The sequence below is a fragment of the Denticeps clupeoides genome, chromosome 4, assembly GCF_900700375.1.
Source record: "Denticeps clupeoides chromosome 4, fDenClu1.1, whole genome shotgun sequence".
NCBI lineage: Eukaryota > Metazoa > Chordata > Actinopteri > Clupeiformes > Denticipitidae > Denticeps > Denticeps clupeoides.
Window position 1 is genome coordinate 20,102,749 of NC_041710.1, and position 15,749 is coordinate 20,118,497.

The window sequence follows — 15,749 nt, forward strand, 5'->3', positions numbered from 1 at the left end:
ACTATCCATGTTTTCACAGAAGAGCCACATTCACATGGCTCCACTTCACACTCTCACTCTCACACCATTAGGTGTCCCCATGCCCAGGCAGAGCATAGGGGGTATGAACGGCAAAGGCATAGAGGCTCTCATCATTGCCATCAAATTTAGCAGAAGATGATTGAACTCGCTCTCTCTTCCTCTTTCAATCTCTTTGCCCTTTTGTGTTTGGTCCTCTGCTAGAAGGATGAGACAAATGGTAGTGGAGATCAGGGAGCCTCTGTGTGGGCTAAGTTGGAATTTATTTTTGGGCAATGGGATTGCAGTGTATTGTATGAAACATGATGGCTATCATTTGTTATCATCTTTGGTGATGTTTTTCAGTGCAGTTTAATGTATTTATTGATTTATTAATTTAATATGTGTTATATAATAAGAATAATAATAATAATAATAAAGAAACTAGGCAAGCATCTTGCCATCACAGACACACACACAGTAAAGTCAAGTGACCCCTGACAGCAGGAAGATATGCTCATTTAAAGTGTCCCCATCACTCTCAAAACCTGTTGTTAATGCCAATTCTTCTGTGGGGATTTGCTGCACCTCTGTCAACAGCAGACCATTCACAAGGGAACTCTATTTACCAAACAAAGAAGCACAACTCATGAAATCTCAATGGCAGACAGACCTTGTCTTGACGCAAGCCACTGAAATAAGCCTTTAGGCTACAGTGATGGATAGTGTTGCTAAACAACATAATTAGATAGTGACACTGACAGTGTGTGTAACATCTGCTTCTTATCTGATCACAATAACTAAATAAGAAGAGGAAAAGGATAGTACAGGAAAGCAGGAGTAGGAATGTAGGACTTGTAGTGATAAGTTTAAAGTGGAATAATACCCAATGTTTTATGAATCAGAAGAACTCTTTTGTAAGAACATAAGTGACAACCACCTACAGTCAAAAACTCGTATAAGAAACGTAGAAAAGAAGCAAACAGCAACACTTGGGGAAAAATGGGATAGGACCCTACCTATCGCCTTGCCAGGTTTGTATGTGCACAGCTGCTGAGTGTGGATGCCAGATATCGCTCATAACCAGTTAGTGCTCTTACTCACACCACTTATCCTCATCCAGCCAACTAGTATTATCAGCCATTACAGTAAATGTTAGATGTCTGTGAAAGCCATGTCAGGGGTCTTTGAAAATCCCTGACATGCAGGATATTTCGAGAATGTATATTGTTCATTTGCCAGTACTATAGAGGCGATATGGTGCATAATTTGGCTTCTGAAGACTTTGAGTTGCAGATATAGATTGATCAACAACCCATAGATAGCTAGATAGAACTACACCCTGTGGCACATTGTAGGTCCATTAATTTAGTCTATGGGCTTGATTTTTTGCAGTGCTATAAGACTTAGTACAATAAGCATGTTTACTAAAGTTACATTAAGTGTGGCTTTTTCTGGATTTACAGAAACAAATGGATACAAACAGAAGATTAAGTTTTATTTTTTAAACAAGGAAAAACTTGCAGGGTTAGTGCTGATTTGTCTAAGAAGAGAAGACCTATAGTTGTAGTTGTGGAAAAGTCCAAAGCATCTGTCCATGTTTGGAGGTACTGGACAGTTCAGAGTAGCTGTAGGACCTATGCTTGACCTATGTAGACCTACGTAGTCTATGCTTGATTAGATGACTGTGTAATAAAGTGGACTTAATAATTGATACTGTGGTTGTTGAGCAATATGAGATATATAGTGCTTATAATCATCATAGCTCCAGTAGCTGGTTAGGCTTAAGCAGCAAATACCTTATAAAAAATAATTTTAATATATTGACAGGCAGGGCCAATGCATAACATTGAACATCATAATAATAATAAAAAAAAGAAAAGAAAAGTGGGTTCTAAGGTTGGCCAGTGTGGTTGTAACAAAATAAGTCTTTGTTTAGGCATGCAGAAGGACACCCTGGTCTGGCATGGGGCTTTACCGACACACATGAAATGAATAGTGGTAAGGTCAATGCCCAGCACAGAGCACGGCGGCTGAGTCTAATTAAGCGGTGTGTCATGCAGCCGGCTGCCCTGCTGTTGTCTGGCCTCTGCCTGTAATCGCTAAATTTACTGGAATCAGTGTGAGCGGGTGAGCACAGAAGAGATAGAGAAAGACAAGAGTGAGAGAAGAAGTGGAAAAAAAGCCAGACTTATCCTTTCCATTTCCATTACAAACTCTTTGCTTGGGGGTTACTATAGTTCATCAGGCTCAGTTGTGATTCGTTCTGGCTGTTCTAATGTGTATGGCATTATCAATTTCAGTGAGCCATCACAGCAGCAAGAATATATGTGACCACAGAATTTTCTCGTATTATCTGCTGGTGTAGTCTTTGTTCTGTGATCAAATAATTGAAGACATTCCTTTTGAGAGCACTCATGGAAAAGTGGCACAAGCTGAGCATGACAACGGCTGTAATAGCAACACTTGGTGCAAACAATTTTTAAAAAATATGCAATCATATGATTGCAATCATGCAATCAAATGTATAAATCATTTAACAATGTTTAATTGTACAAAGCTGTAATACTTATTTGGAAAGTGTACATGCAACGTATTGGTCTTGGGAGGACAAAAAAAAGGACTGTTTGCCTCGACACTTATGTATAGTTTTCATTATTCTGGACCAACACTATGGCCATTTGTCTGTGGAGTGAAAGGAGGTATGCTTATTCTCTTCCTTGGAACAGGCATTGAAAATGAGTTTTTTTTTTTTTAAGCGCTGCTGGAACTAGGCTGCTCGAAGGTCTGCACAGACTCTGAAGGACAAAACTCCACATCAATTTATTCAGAAAAGAAGCAAATCCAGGACAGTCCTGAGTAACATAGGAACAAGCCTTTGCCAAAGGCAGCTCCATCTGTGCCTGCTGATGATTTCATACGTACGTAGTATCCTTAAAGGACTACACATTTGTGCCATAAACATTCAATAGCATTCTGTATCGAATTTCTTGGAACTGGAAATATTTTTTTTTCTAGATATTAACCCTGTTCAATATTGGTGTGTCTTCTGTTGTGGTTTACATATCACACCTTTTTCTCCAGAAAATACCATTGTTCTTTAAACCCGGCTTACCAGTAATAATCTATGAACTATCTTGAAATATAAGGAGTAACATTGCCTTTCAACAGCCAACAAACCTCAGGAGGCTATGGGTATGGGTAGGGAATGTGTGTGTGTGCGTGTGTACTGTAGTCTCTTCACAGTGACAAATAATCATTTTCAGGGCAAGGCAGGCAAAAAGGTGAAATCGTCACAGGGGAAGTCTGAATTCATATTGAAGGGGGTTTTATAAAAATCCAGAAGTGAAAGTCCAAGTTCAAGGGGTAATACAGGTATTCAAGTCCAACCGGGAGAAGTCCAAAGAATCCAAGTACCAAAAGCATGCAAATCATGAGCATTGCATCAGAGAATTTTACTTTTATGGACCATGCAAGGAACACTAAACCTTGTACTTTTTTATATTCACAATTAATTTTTATATGTATACAAGTCATCACCAGTCCGTATAGGGACTAATGAAATGTTACTATGAATGAAGATGCAGGCATAGTAGGGTTAAAACTAAAGACTGAGACCAGTCTTCTGCCTTAACCAAGTAAGTCGGTAAGCTGGTTAACATTCTAGGAATCAGAACTATAGACAGCTCCTCTTTTTTTATTCAGTAAATGCATAATATTGGTGTCTGGCATGTGTGTTAAGGGGTTAATTATATAATTTGTTAAATCAGTTGCATGGCTGGAACCTAAAAACCCTGTTCACCTGACCTGCTTCTTAAAAAGGGCGCATGTGGCTTTTGTCGCTGTTGTGCTGGAACCTTCTCAGCCTTTTCTTGGTTGCAGTAACAGGGCTGGCAAGAGGTGTGAAATGAGTGAAATTAAGTGAAGTAAATAAATGAAAATTGAACTCTTCAAGATCTAAATTGCTTCTCGGCAAAGGCAATTATTTTGTACGGTGTCCCGTGACCCTTGAGAGGGATTATTCACTTTTTTAAACTGAAGAGCCACAGTCATTACTATAATGATCCCGCCGGTTCCATCAGTGGAGCTGTAGTTAGCCTCTGATTTTCTGGGGTTTTTTTACCCACTGTTGATGTAAAGGCCTTATCTTGCTGGCTGATCGGGGTCCTGAATCAAGAGCTCATAATTCAGTCAAGTTGAGGATAAATCGGATTTTCTTCGAAAGCTCCTCTGTGCCAGGTTTTGGAGGTGCTTGAGTGGTATAATTCCTCGGACGCACCACAGAGCGCTAATGACACTGAGCGTTCTGCCATTAAATTATTCACAAGCACGAGTAGTGCAGCCAAACGCTGCTTCGCCAAAATGTCCCACAGTTCTCCTCCACATCCCCAGCCCTCCTTCCTGCTATAATCCACTCGCTTCGCTGAAGGGTTGTGTTATACTCTGTTTTGAAATTGTGTGCAAGTTTGTGTGTTGTGTGCACTCACTCAATCACTTGGGTCTCATCAGGTTCCAACAGAATAGGTAATTACCGGAGAACCTGGACACATCTCCATGCTTTCGAGAGGAGAGGGCTAAGTAATCGATTGTTGTAGGAGATTGCATGTTGACTCGCTTAGTGGGCCTTGTTTGGTTCAGTACAATCTCCATCCGTTCTCTCAATAAGCATTCGCTCCTTAGTCAGAAAGGCAAAGCCTAATTACATGGAAAGATCTCGTCTGGCTCAATTTTCTGTCAGCAGTGTGTATAGTCATTTTTAAACATCTCACCAGCTATTGAAAGCAGTCATGTACATGCACTCTGTCACACTGGAACCACACTGGAGCTCTTTTTTTGCAATGAACAAAAATAATTAATGTTTATCATGGAAAGGAGGGGGGTGATAGGGTTGCAACACATACAAAATTAGAGGATTGCGGGATTGATGAGTTTTTGTATTAGATTTTTGGGAAAAATATACTTGAGACCCCAGTTCTTATTTAAGAATGTTGAATATGTGGTCATGTGCATTTCAGTTACTCATTCAGCCTCAGTCAATTTTTTCTGGACAGATCTTCTTGATGGATACCTTTCACTGTAATTTTCCCTCTTTGTACTGGCATTCACAGCCCATTAGCTCATACCAGAGGTTTCTGAGAACAATGGGAAGTGTAGTTTAACTAATTGTGTTCTTCTGAAGGCCATATTTCTATCAATAAAAAACAGGAGACTTTATGTCTTACAAAAAGATGCTGAAATTTAGCAGCTGGTGTCTAACTACTCAGTTATATGCAAAATCCTCAAAAGTCACTAAAACTTTCGGAGTGAAGAATCACACACACACACAACAACTTGTACATTGAAGTATCCTTAACATAATTTGAGAGAACATTTTGTTTTGTGATTTATTGGTTATTGTTTGTGTTTTGCTCACTTTGCTTTGCCAATGTTCAAGTTAAAGATGTTGCTCTAAAAAAATATGTTTCTTTGCCCATTTTTTTCCATATATATATTGCATATCCTTATGTGAGGTAAGTGCTTTCAGCAATGGAATCTGTACAATTTACATTTTGGGAGAGGAGTTTCTTCGGCATATATGGGGCAGTGATGACTCCTTCCACAGTCCACATTTTCTGCCATGTTGGTTTAATAGGACAGATCTGATTGAAGAGAGGGACATGATTAAACAACTGTCCTTTTCTTCTCTTTCTCAGGGCTTCTCTTTAGGATTGAGTGATGGACATATTTACACTTGGACAGACGGCCTGAGGAGGAGAGACTGGCATGACACCGAGAGCATCAGAAGAGATGAGCAGCGTGTTGGTGTGTCCCCTTGTTTTATCTTCAAACTGAAATGCCTAGAGGCCTTGCAGCATCAGTTCATCTCAGTCCATCTGTGGATCTGCTGATAAGGATTTTTTTTTTGCTTTATGACTGTAATTTTGGTCTGGACTTATTTATTTTACAGGCTATGCCTTTTAGTCTCTGTAAATCAATTTGTGTTCTGCAGTAAGGGGCCTCATTGATCCATCTGAATTTACTGTGTGTTAATAATGTTAGAGTTGCAAGATTTGCTGTGGTGCCTTTTAGGGACATTATATGCTCTGGGGCTTCAGAGACAAATGGCCCAACAGACCACTCTTTGGTCTGAATCATCTGCCGTTTTTGACGGGCAAAGCCTTCCATATCCATTTTAATACATGGATGTAGTCATTTGGAGATAAGCTGCTATGCCGCATGAATGAGGCTAATGGTTTATGTCTTTTACATTAGCATTAATGTGGCATTAAATAATGAAGCATTTGTGTATAAGACCAGAATCTTCCATCTGTTGTTGAATAATTTGAGATCTGGTGTGAGGCAATTGATAGAAGCTTTATATACATTTTTGATGAGTTCAGCCTATTGTAGTCATTACCAGAGTACACACCACTCAACAGTGAATAATGGACTATGCCACTTATTTCCATCTGTCACTTCCTGGTCGTAGAAGCCATCAGCAGATATAAACTGCTTCTGATTTAGCTTTGCTTATACATTTTGCTAATGAGATGTATGTATGTCATTGAATGGCACATTTGACACATTATGGCACATTTAATTCTGCACCTCCCCCAGGGTCTCTCAACTTCTTACTGGAGGCTCAAATAACATGATGGACAACTGTGGTAAAAAAGATCAGGCCCGAGAGGGTCGATGTTAATTAATTCTGAAGACTTTATTGCACATTGATATATATCTTTATACATTTCTTCAATTATAATGAGGGAAGAACAATATACAATTCTTATCTTTGATGCATGGAGATTTATGTAGTATTATTTTGGTCTGTTTGTACAAATTTTCAAAACATTGTCAGTGTGCTCATCTGACAACTTCTTAAACTCAAAATTTTTTTACATTTTAAAATCATTAATACAAATGAATACAAATTAATAAAAATTATTATTAGCATTGTTATTGGTATTATTATTATTATATTTTATAAACAGTGCTTCTACTAAATTAATGCTTTTCATATATTCATCTTCAATAATAATCTACTGTTTGTTTCCATATAGTTAACTTTTTCTCTTTGATCTAGTCTTGTGTTTTTCATGACCTCTGTGGAAAAGCATTTTTAAATTCACAAAACAGTTCAGAATTTGACTTGCTTTGGGAAAGCCACCACTATGAAAACTTCATTTTACATATTAGGTTGGGGTTAAGGCATGTTTGCATTTTTATTGACATATTTTGAATTGCAAATGCCGTGCTAATTATTGCGTTCAGTAATCAGTTCAGTAAATGAAAAGTGCATGTCTCTACTAAAGACATTTCTAATTGGCAATTTATCAAAGTATATAGTAATTAACTCCAGATTGTGCTATGTTATTGTGACAATTAACCAAAGACGTAATGTAATGTAAATGTAATCACAATATGTGAATACAGTTTATTCAGTGGCATGGAATGATTCAATAAGTTTGGATTTCCTAATTTCATTTTAATTAATGTTAAAACATTACCCTTTTGTTAGTGTACAATACAGAGTATTATGAAATATTTGTTGCAAAATTAGTATCAGTTTCAGGAGCTGCTTTGTAGTCATTTGGAGGGGAAACTGATACTAATTTTGCAACAAATATTTCATAATACTCTGTTATGAAATGTTATTATTAGTCACTCATCAATTGTGTCGTGATTATAAGTTATAGTGATTGCGATTCCTATTATTATTAATTTATTTGTTTGTTTATGCTGTTGTTGGCCTTGGTATAAGAAGACCTGTAACCCAGAAAATGACCACGACAACACATACCTCATGCTCTTCATCCATTTGTAGCTTTTAAAAAGCACTCTGTGCAAGCCAGATACTCCAGAGAGACATATCGATTTATATAAATTTACTCTGTTTTAAATAATGGTAGAGTCATAAGATTTGCTGTGGTACATTTGAGGTAAATGATTGCCTTCATGGTCTGTAGAATAATCACCATGGAGATGCGGTTTAAGCATTGCATGATTGTCGTTTTTGGCAAAGTACAACAGCTTTTCTGCCAAATGATTTGAATGCATTATAGTTTAATTTCTGGATTTTAACTTTTATCAAGCCATTACTTTCCACAGAACACCTCCGCAAAAACAAACCCAGTGCCAGAAATTATTCATCCCTTTCACTCTGTCATTTTATAAACTGTTTTACTTCCATTAATTATGCATGGAGAGGGTAGAACGCATGAGATTCTCTTGTGTACTTTCCCATGATAGAGTGTTTTGAGTGTTGCCTTAGTAACACATCACACAATCGCTGTGTCTTTCAGACATCCCTGCTGGGTGCTTCAGGTTAAGTCGTCATGACATTGCTATACTTTAATGCTACAACTGACATGTGAAGTCAACCTTCAAAAAAGGTGTTAAAATGTCATTTGAAAACAGCAAAAAAAAAAAGGCATTGCTAAAAAGAGGCATTTCAGGTCAAGGAAAGCGAAAGTGATTGTTTTGGTCATTATGATGCACAGCAAGCAAAGCACACGGTGCATTTAACCCATCACCATTTTTTGAGCAGTGGGCAGCCATGAAAAGCAGAGGCACCTTAACGGTTCAGAATTTTAAAGTTACAAACCCGCTATGCCACCACGGCCAGGGAAAAGATTTATTTTAATATTATTGTGTGTAGTACAATTAAACTGATACCACATTGCTCTAATTTATGCTATTCTCAGTGGTATAGTCATTTTGACAAAGATCAGGAGGTGATTTTTCAAAATGTTTGCTTTAGCCGAGGTACCGCCTCGTGGGAGCTTCCAATCCTTATTTCACTCAGTACGGCCTCAGTCCAAATGTTCAGTGTTGACCCATCTCATCAGATACCAATATGCTCTCATCACATCAGGCCCTCTCTCTGCACCCACACCATCTGCTGGTGACAAATCTTATGATTGCTGCTGCAGTGATAAAAGCCTCATATTCATTTTTGATGAAGCCAAAACTAATTTTAGGCAGCAGTCGCACATGATTCCACGAGAATGAATAATGGATTTGGCCCTGTTATCTCGGCTTCAAATTGGAGTATTGTTGTCTAAAGGAGCTGTGTCCCATGCAAGCTTACACATTTAGACCATTTAACCCATATCAAGGAAATGCTATAAGAGAAACTCAGTCATGGCTGTGAAGCAGTAGCAGTGATGGCAATGCATGTCCTGGCTCTGTCTCATTCCATTCCACCGTTTTGATTACGTGGCCTCACAGAGCTACAGGGTATTTCTTAATGACCGTTCCAAACCCTACAGCTTCCCTCTGAGGCTTTTGCATGTTTTACTAACTCTGCGGACCTTTATTATCTCCAAATCAAGCTATTTCAGAAGAGATTTCAAAGGCAAAAGTGCCAAACATTAATATTGAATGCTAATGTGTAGGAGTTGCGGACTGTATAATTGTACATTATGCTCCTCTTTCTATCTCCCTCTGTAATCCGGTAAGAGGGTGGCCTGTGGTGTGGGTGTTGGGCTGCCGTAATTATGTAGAGTCAAATATGGCTTTTCGGCACAATTCACAGAGGAGGTAGCGAGCATGCTGAGTGCAGATCAGAGTTTCACAGAACTTTGGCCTGCTAGAAAAGCCAGGCGAGCCCAGGCAACCAGCTGGACTGTTTTCTGTCTGTCCTCATTAGAAAGTTGCTTTGGGTTTGCAAACCTAAGAAGAAGGTGCAATAACCTGATAATGATTGAAATAAACTATCTTGAAAGCAGTCAGAGCTCAAATTGAGCCATGCGAGAAGGGAATGTTATAGACACAAAGGCCCTTTTTGTCCAATTCGGAAGCCATTTCACAAATTTAAACAATGAGGAACAATTCCTGCCTTTTGTTTGGCTTTTGGAAACTTTCCATTACCACTCAAGAGACAAAAGATCTGTCAAAGTGAATTAGCTGGATGTTTGTGATGGAGGGTTTGTTGTGTGTTTTTTCTGCATTTTTGTGGATATCCCCAAGTGTTCCTTTTTTCCCCCTCTGCACACCAAATGGGATGAGGATTACCTTTTGGCACCACATCATGGAAAGTGTGTTCATGTCTTCAAATTCAGAGGAACGGAACATTATCTGCATTGCATTTGAGAGATTTAGCCGTAATGCACTCTGCCGGTTATTGCTCCTGAATTGCTGGCCTGTTTCTCATGAGAGCAACTTTATCTAAAGCCTGAGAAAAGTGCATTTACTGCGGCTCTTTATTCCACCAGTTAAGTGTGCTATAAGCAAATGAAGGGAGACTGTCTGTCATTTACACTCCGTAGGTGTGTCTGTATCACCCCTCCTTTTGATACCAGCAGTCAGTGGCCAGATTCACAGTGAGATTTTCATTCAGCCAAAGGTCTGTTAATGCACAATACAGAATCTGAACAGCTTACGTAATACCAGGGGGTTTTAGTAATACCATGAAAGTTGTTTACTTGGATTTTAGCTGGATTTATGCAGATTTATGTAATAAAATGAAGGATTCCCTTTCATTTTATCCTTTCATTCATCTCTTACAGGCAAAGGAGAACATGGCAAGCCTTATCCCCTGGCTGAGGATGAGTGTGATGACTCTGTGTACAAGGAGAATGGTTTCAACATCTACGTCAGCAACAACATTGCCCTGGACCGCTCTCTACCAGACATCAGACATCCCAAGTGAGTTTAGAGCTCATTTTGAGCTTAATGATTCTGAAACACTAAGAATTTCTGAAGGAAATTTAATGATCTTGCTTTTCATGATGTTTCTTTTGTCTTGAGAATACACACCACCCAAGGTTGCTGGCATGCTGCTTCATATCATGAACCATTCATAGTCTGCGCCAGAATTCTGTTCTGTTTTGTTTGATGGATTGGTCAGTAATATCTGACCCCCCCCCGGAGAAAGATAGACTTCTGGCTCTGCAGCGTGATATATTCAGAGAACATTTTCCACATCGTGGATTGTTCTTGTTTCAACCAGTAACAGATCCCCCATAGCTCTTGTTTCTCTGGGTCACAGTTGGTGAGGCTGGTCTAGTCTCGCCACAGAACCGTCAATAATGAAAATTATTCGCCTTTGCCTCAGGAGAGTGGAGAGGTGGAATGTGAATCTATTTAGTGAAGTGCTGCCAATACCTCTTGAGGCCATGTGTTTCTGCTAGTGGTTTTATTTTTGCATGGATGTGTCCTGAAATGAATGGACAGATGGACTGCAGAAAAATGAAAAAATCCTTGTGGTTTGATATTTTGGAATAATAGACATAGACAATAGAAATTTTCTGTCTTGCTTTTTGGTTTTATTTTATTTTTTTAAAAACTATAAGCACTTATGTTTAAACAGATTTTTCTAAATGTTTCCTTGAATATTTACAAAGATTTCAAAGAAAAACAGTTAATTTTGGAATGCTGAAAGCTAAATTCTGGTAATCCCATGTTAGTGTTTCGGTAGAGAGCATTGATGTGTGGTTTATGAATCATTGCTGTCAATCCTCCTGCTGACCAGAGAATGATGGCTGCTAAATCCACAGATTTTCCACAGAAACGGGGTGATGTGGGTATAGAACAGGTGATCAGGTGTCTGCTGGCGAGTTTACTTACTGCCGTGTAAAATGCCGCCAGCTCACAGTATGCAAATATCTTGTCGTTCTGAAGATGGTGTCTGAATCATCAACTCAGTGTGAACTGGCTCTGCGCTCTGTAGCCTTTTTCACAGTCGAACTCATGATACAGAAAGGTTGAACTGGATGACGGTGACAGGAGGGCTGCGCATTGGGTTGTAATGCATGGGTTGACTGAGTCATGGCATCAGGGGTGAAAGAGAAGTAAACACACTTTTTATAATGGGCTTTCTTCATGTTTTATACAGCAAGCATATGTTGTTTAGTATGTCTGTAAGGACGTGTTGTATAGGAGCAATATCATTTTATTTATATATATTTGGCCTAAAGAAGCTTGTTACACTGACAATGGGAAATATGTAGGATGTAGCCTTACCACTGAAACAAGTTCAATACACTGTGTGTGTATTGATGTAAGGAATACATTATGTAATAAAATGAAAGTAATTTATTTTCCACTTTTACTCAGTTGGTAAGAGAAACCAAACCATAAGTCTTCACTTTGATTTTGATAGAACAGTACAGTGGAGAATTGGGTTTGCAGAGCCTCTCTTGTTCTGTCGTGTGCCAGTGCAGTCAGCTGGTTTATAAAACTCCATCGCCCCTGTAGAGAAATGGATCAAGCAAGTAAAAACTTCCCAATTTTTTTTTTAGTGGAGCCAGGCAGACGACATCTTGGGAAGATTATTGGACTGATTTTAAGATGAATTTACTATGGAGAGGGCTCAAGACATAAGTTTTTGCACTGAATGCACTGGTGCGCCAGAACAAAGTTAGGTGCACCAAATAACATCTCAGTGGCAGGCCTCTCCCTTCACAATCTCTGATTGGTTTAGAATACTACCTAATGTGTGTTTGTTGCGTTTATGAGGTTGACATTTTTTAAAAGTTACCATTAAACATAAGCATTCAATTGAATTAAATAGTGCAAATACATAGTGCTTATTTCATAATATGTGATTATCTGTCAGGGTAGACAGAGATGCCCTCTGGGTCTTATTTTTTGGAATTACTCCAGTGTGTACCAGACCACCGCAGATGTTGCAGATTCTTTTCACACTTTTTATCTTCTTATCTTGGCGTCTGCCAAATGCCGTAAATGTAAATGTAAAATTCTACTCCCTCTAAATACAAACCCTGAACCTCTAGGTTTGATTTACAGTGAATGGTACATAAGCTCGTTCTTTCGTCAAAGCTTTATTAGCATGCAGATTTCCTTGTAGTTTGATTAGTGTAAAGTCTTTAACTTTGCACATTCTTGGTTATTTGTTCATTTGATATTCACAAATGTTGCACTGCTCCATCACAACAACATCGATTTGCCTGGAATGTGCCCTTACCAGAGGAGGTGGAGTCCAACAAGGACAACAGACAGTGCGCATCATAAGTGAGGGGCTCTGCGCCCTCCTGCTGGGACAAAGGACCCCGATGGAGAGTGCAGAGAGAGAGCAAGAGGAGAAAGGCAGTAAAGAAGAGTTTGACTGGCGGGGACCAGAAAAAATGGTGTCCGAATTATCCAATTAATTTGAATTTGAATAAATGTCAGTTGAGAATTGCAACAACTGTGATTATTTTTGCATGAACCCAGACTCTGCTCCACTTGTTATTGTGAAGGTTGCTGCGGGAAGACTTATTCGCAGACATGCTGGGTTGGCTGGAGACAGTCAGTGAGCGAGAGACTGGAGTGTTGGTGACCCCCTAGGTGTTGAGGATGCAGGCTGAAGACAGTCAGATGCAGGGAAGTCACAGTGGGGAGAACGGAACAGGGGGCAGATCGCCGTGGTGGTGAACAGTGTGTGTGCAGCCAGTAGGCAGAGCGTGGGCACAACGCCACTTCGGTGTACACAGAGTAAGTTCAGATATAGTTTGAATACCATGAATCAGTCTGGCTGGGGGGGCAAGTAGCACCGTAAGTTTTGGCCTTGGCCGAAATAAGGAAATTATCTTAGAAAAATGAACACTTACAAAACTGCTCGGGGTATTCCACAATTGTGCATATAATCCTTGTCCAAGGATTGAGTCAGCTTATTTGAATGTCATCACAATTTACATGATGTCCATGTGATATAACAAACCCACTTCCAAAGCCCAAGTTTCTATGTTTCGCCTACTCTCTGTTGCTTGCTGTGACAACAATCAGATTTTCTGTGGTCAGTCTGTTATTACTTGCATTTAGTCACACAAATCTTTCACGTATGCATGAGTAAGTATGAGTAATTATCAATGTCATTATCAATGTTTCACACTCACGCATTCTCACAGCTATATTTAAAGTATGTGCGTGTGCTTTGAAACTGAACCATTTTGTAAGGCCAGGTTGGGTTAAGGTGAGTGAGGCACAAACGCTCAACATCTTTAAAATAAGGAGAGTTTTCAATGAACGAAAGAAACAAAGGGTCCTGATAGGGCTGAGCAATATGGCAAAAAAAGTTTAGCATGAATTTATAAACATATAAAATCATGACTATTGCTGCCTTCCTCGGATCTGCGGTCAGCCATTTCGTTCTTTGCTGGCTTTACACAGTGAACCACGTCACGTGGTACTGCATGTGCTGCCTCTGTATTCCAGCAGCAAAAAATGTGCATAACCTGCAGCCTGAGGTGAAATTTATTTTATATTTAATTTTTTTGGGGCACTCTCCCTCTGCCATGATGCTCCACTGAACTGATAACTTTGAAAACTAATGAGTTTTATCATAACTTTGGTCCTCAAGAGGTTAAATATAAGCTTGCCTGCACTGAAATCTGATCGGCTTAATTTGCAATCTACACGCAAATTGTGTACAATCTACAAAATTTGCAATCTACACACAATCTACACGGCGATCCACACATACACATGTTCTCTCTCTCATCCCGTCATGCCCGCAGTGAACACTGTGTCATGTGCTCTGGTTTGCTTGCTCTAGTTTCTGGCTTATTTTATTCAATTTGCAGGCATTATGGAGCCGCTATCAATATGCGAGAGGCTTTTTAAGTGTGATTTGTAGGCCTTATCACAGTATTCCTTAAATAACCATGGGTTATTTAAATGTGGTATGTAATTAAGTCCAGAAGTTTCAATATGGTGGCCTGAGCAAACGAAAAAACATTGTTTCTCAAAGCACTTGTTCGTGCTTTAAATGATTTTGGAAAAAATATATATTTTAGTTGTTGTCTTTCTGAATCATCTGTCCAAATTTTTATATATTATTAATCTGCTTTGTTTTCCTTCGTACCAATCCCACTGATTTATGGTATACTGGCCAGTTATTGTTGGTTTTTACAGAAGCTTTTCTATTGATGTGGTGGCACTGGTGGAATCCATTGGTGATGAATAAGGGGGGAAATGTGTGGAAAGTATTGAAATTTCTACTTAAGACTCTGACAAATTAGCTTGAAAAATGCATCGGAAGTATTTTGAGATCACAGAGCTGGAGGGCCATGGGGCCGAAAACCCAAGAGGCCTGGTATCCTGCAGGGGTTCGATGGCAAATGCAAACTGGCAGACGTTGCAGTTTCTCTTCACTCTGTTCTAGGCAGAGGTCCAGTGGGAGCGCCAGGAACAAGTGCAACTGGGAGGTTCTGCTCAGAACACTTACCCCAGTACAGGCCTCAGTGTCAGTCCAGCCAGCAGTCTTACAGGGCAAAATGCTTTTTGGGCAGATACCAATTGACCATAGATATTTGAAACCAATGTTATGAACCACACATCATTCTGAGACACAATTGATCTGCTCTGTATAGTCCCTGCAGAATTTTGCTGAATTTTGGGTATTGTTGCAACCTAAAACAGCAAATATCACTGCAAAGCATATACACCACTTTATAACTAAGCTTGTTCCAGAAAGAAAAATAAATTGGGGTGTTCCACAAAATCTGGAAATGATAAACCTGTTATTTTTCAGCATGATCCCCTGGGCCCTTTGAGTGCTTGATGACATTTAGATCTATTGACAACTTACCACATATGTGTCCTGCTGAGTTGCTAACAATACAGGAGACAGTTTATAGTAAATCTTTAGTTGTTTTTTAGGAAGAAAGACAGACATGATGTTTCTTAATCATCCCTCCTACAGCTAATGTTTCATTTATGAGGATGACAAAAGATATAATAGCACTACTGAAGAAAATGATCAGAGAAATTTCCTTAAAAGTGCCTACATGAATCATTGGATGCCTTTTCGGTAGATGAAGGTACCA

The 15,749-nt window shown here is 39.2% G+C and overlaps 1 protein-coding gene across 3 annotated transcripts in view; it reads left to right on the top strand.

The window, feature by feature from the left end:
- galntl6 (polypeptide N-acetylgalactosaminyltransferase like 6) overlaps positions 1 to 15,749 on the top strand; it is a 131,260-nt gene that overhangs the window by 31,521 nt on the left and 83,990 nt on the right. For all 3 annotated transcript variants that reach the window (XM_028977506.1, XM_028977508.1, XM_028977507.1), the window contains 2 exons: positions 5,691 to 5,799; positions 10,488 to 10,626. In XM_028977506.1, coding sequence (XP_028833339.1) covers positions 5,691 to 5,799; positions 10,488 to 10,626 — 248 coding nt within the window. The remainder of the gene's footprint in view (positions 1 to 5,690; positions 5,800 to 10,487; positions 10,627 to 15,749) is intronic.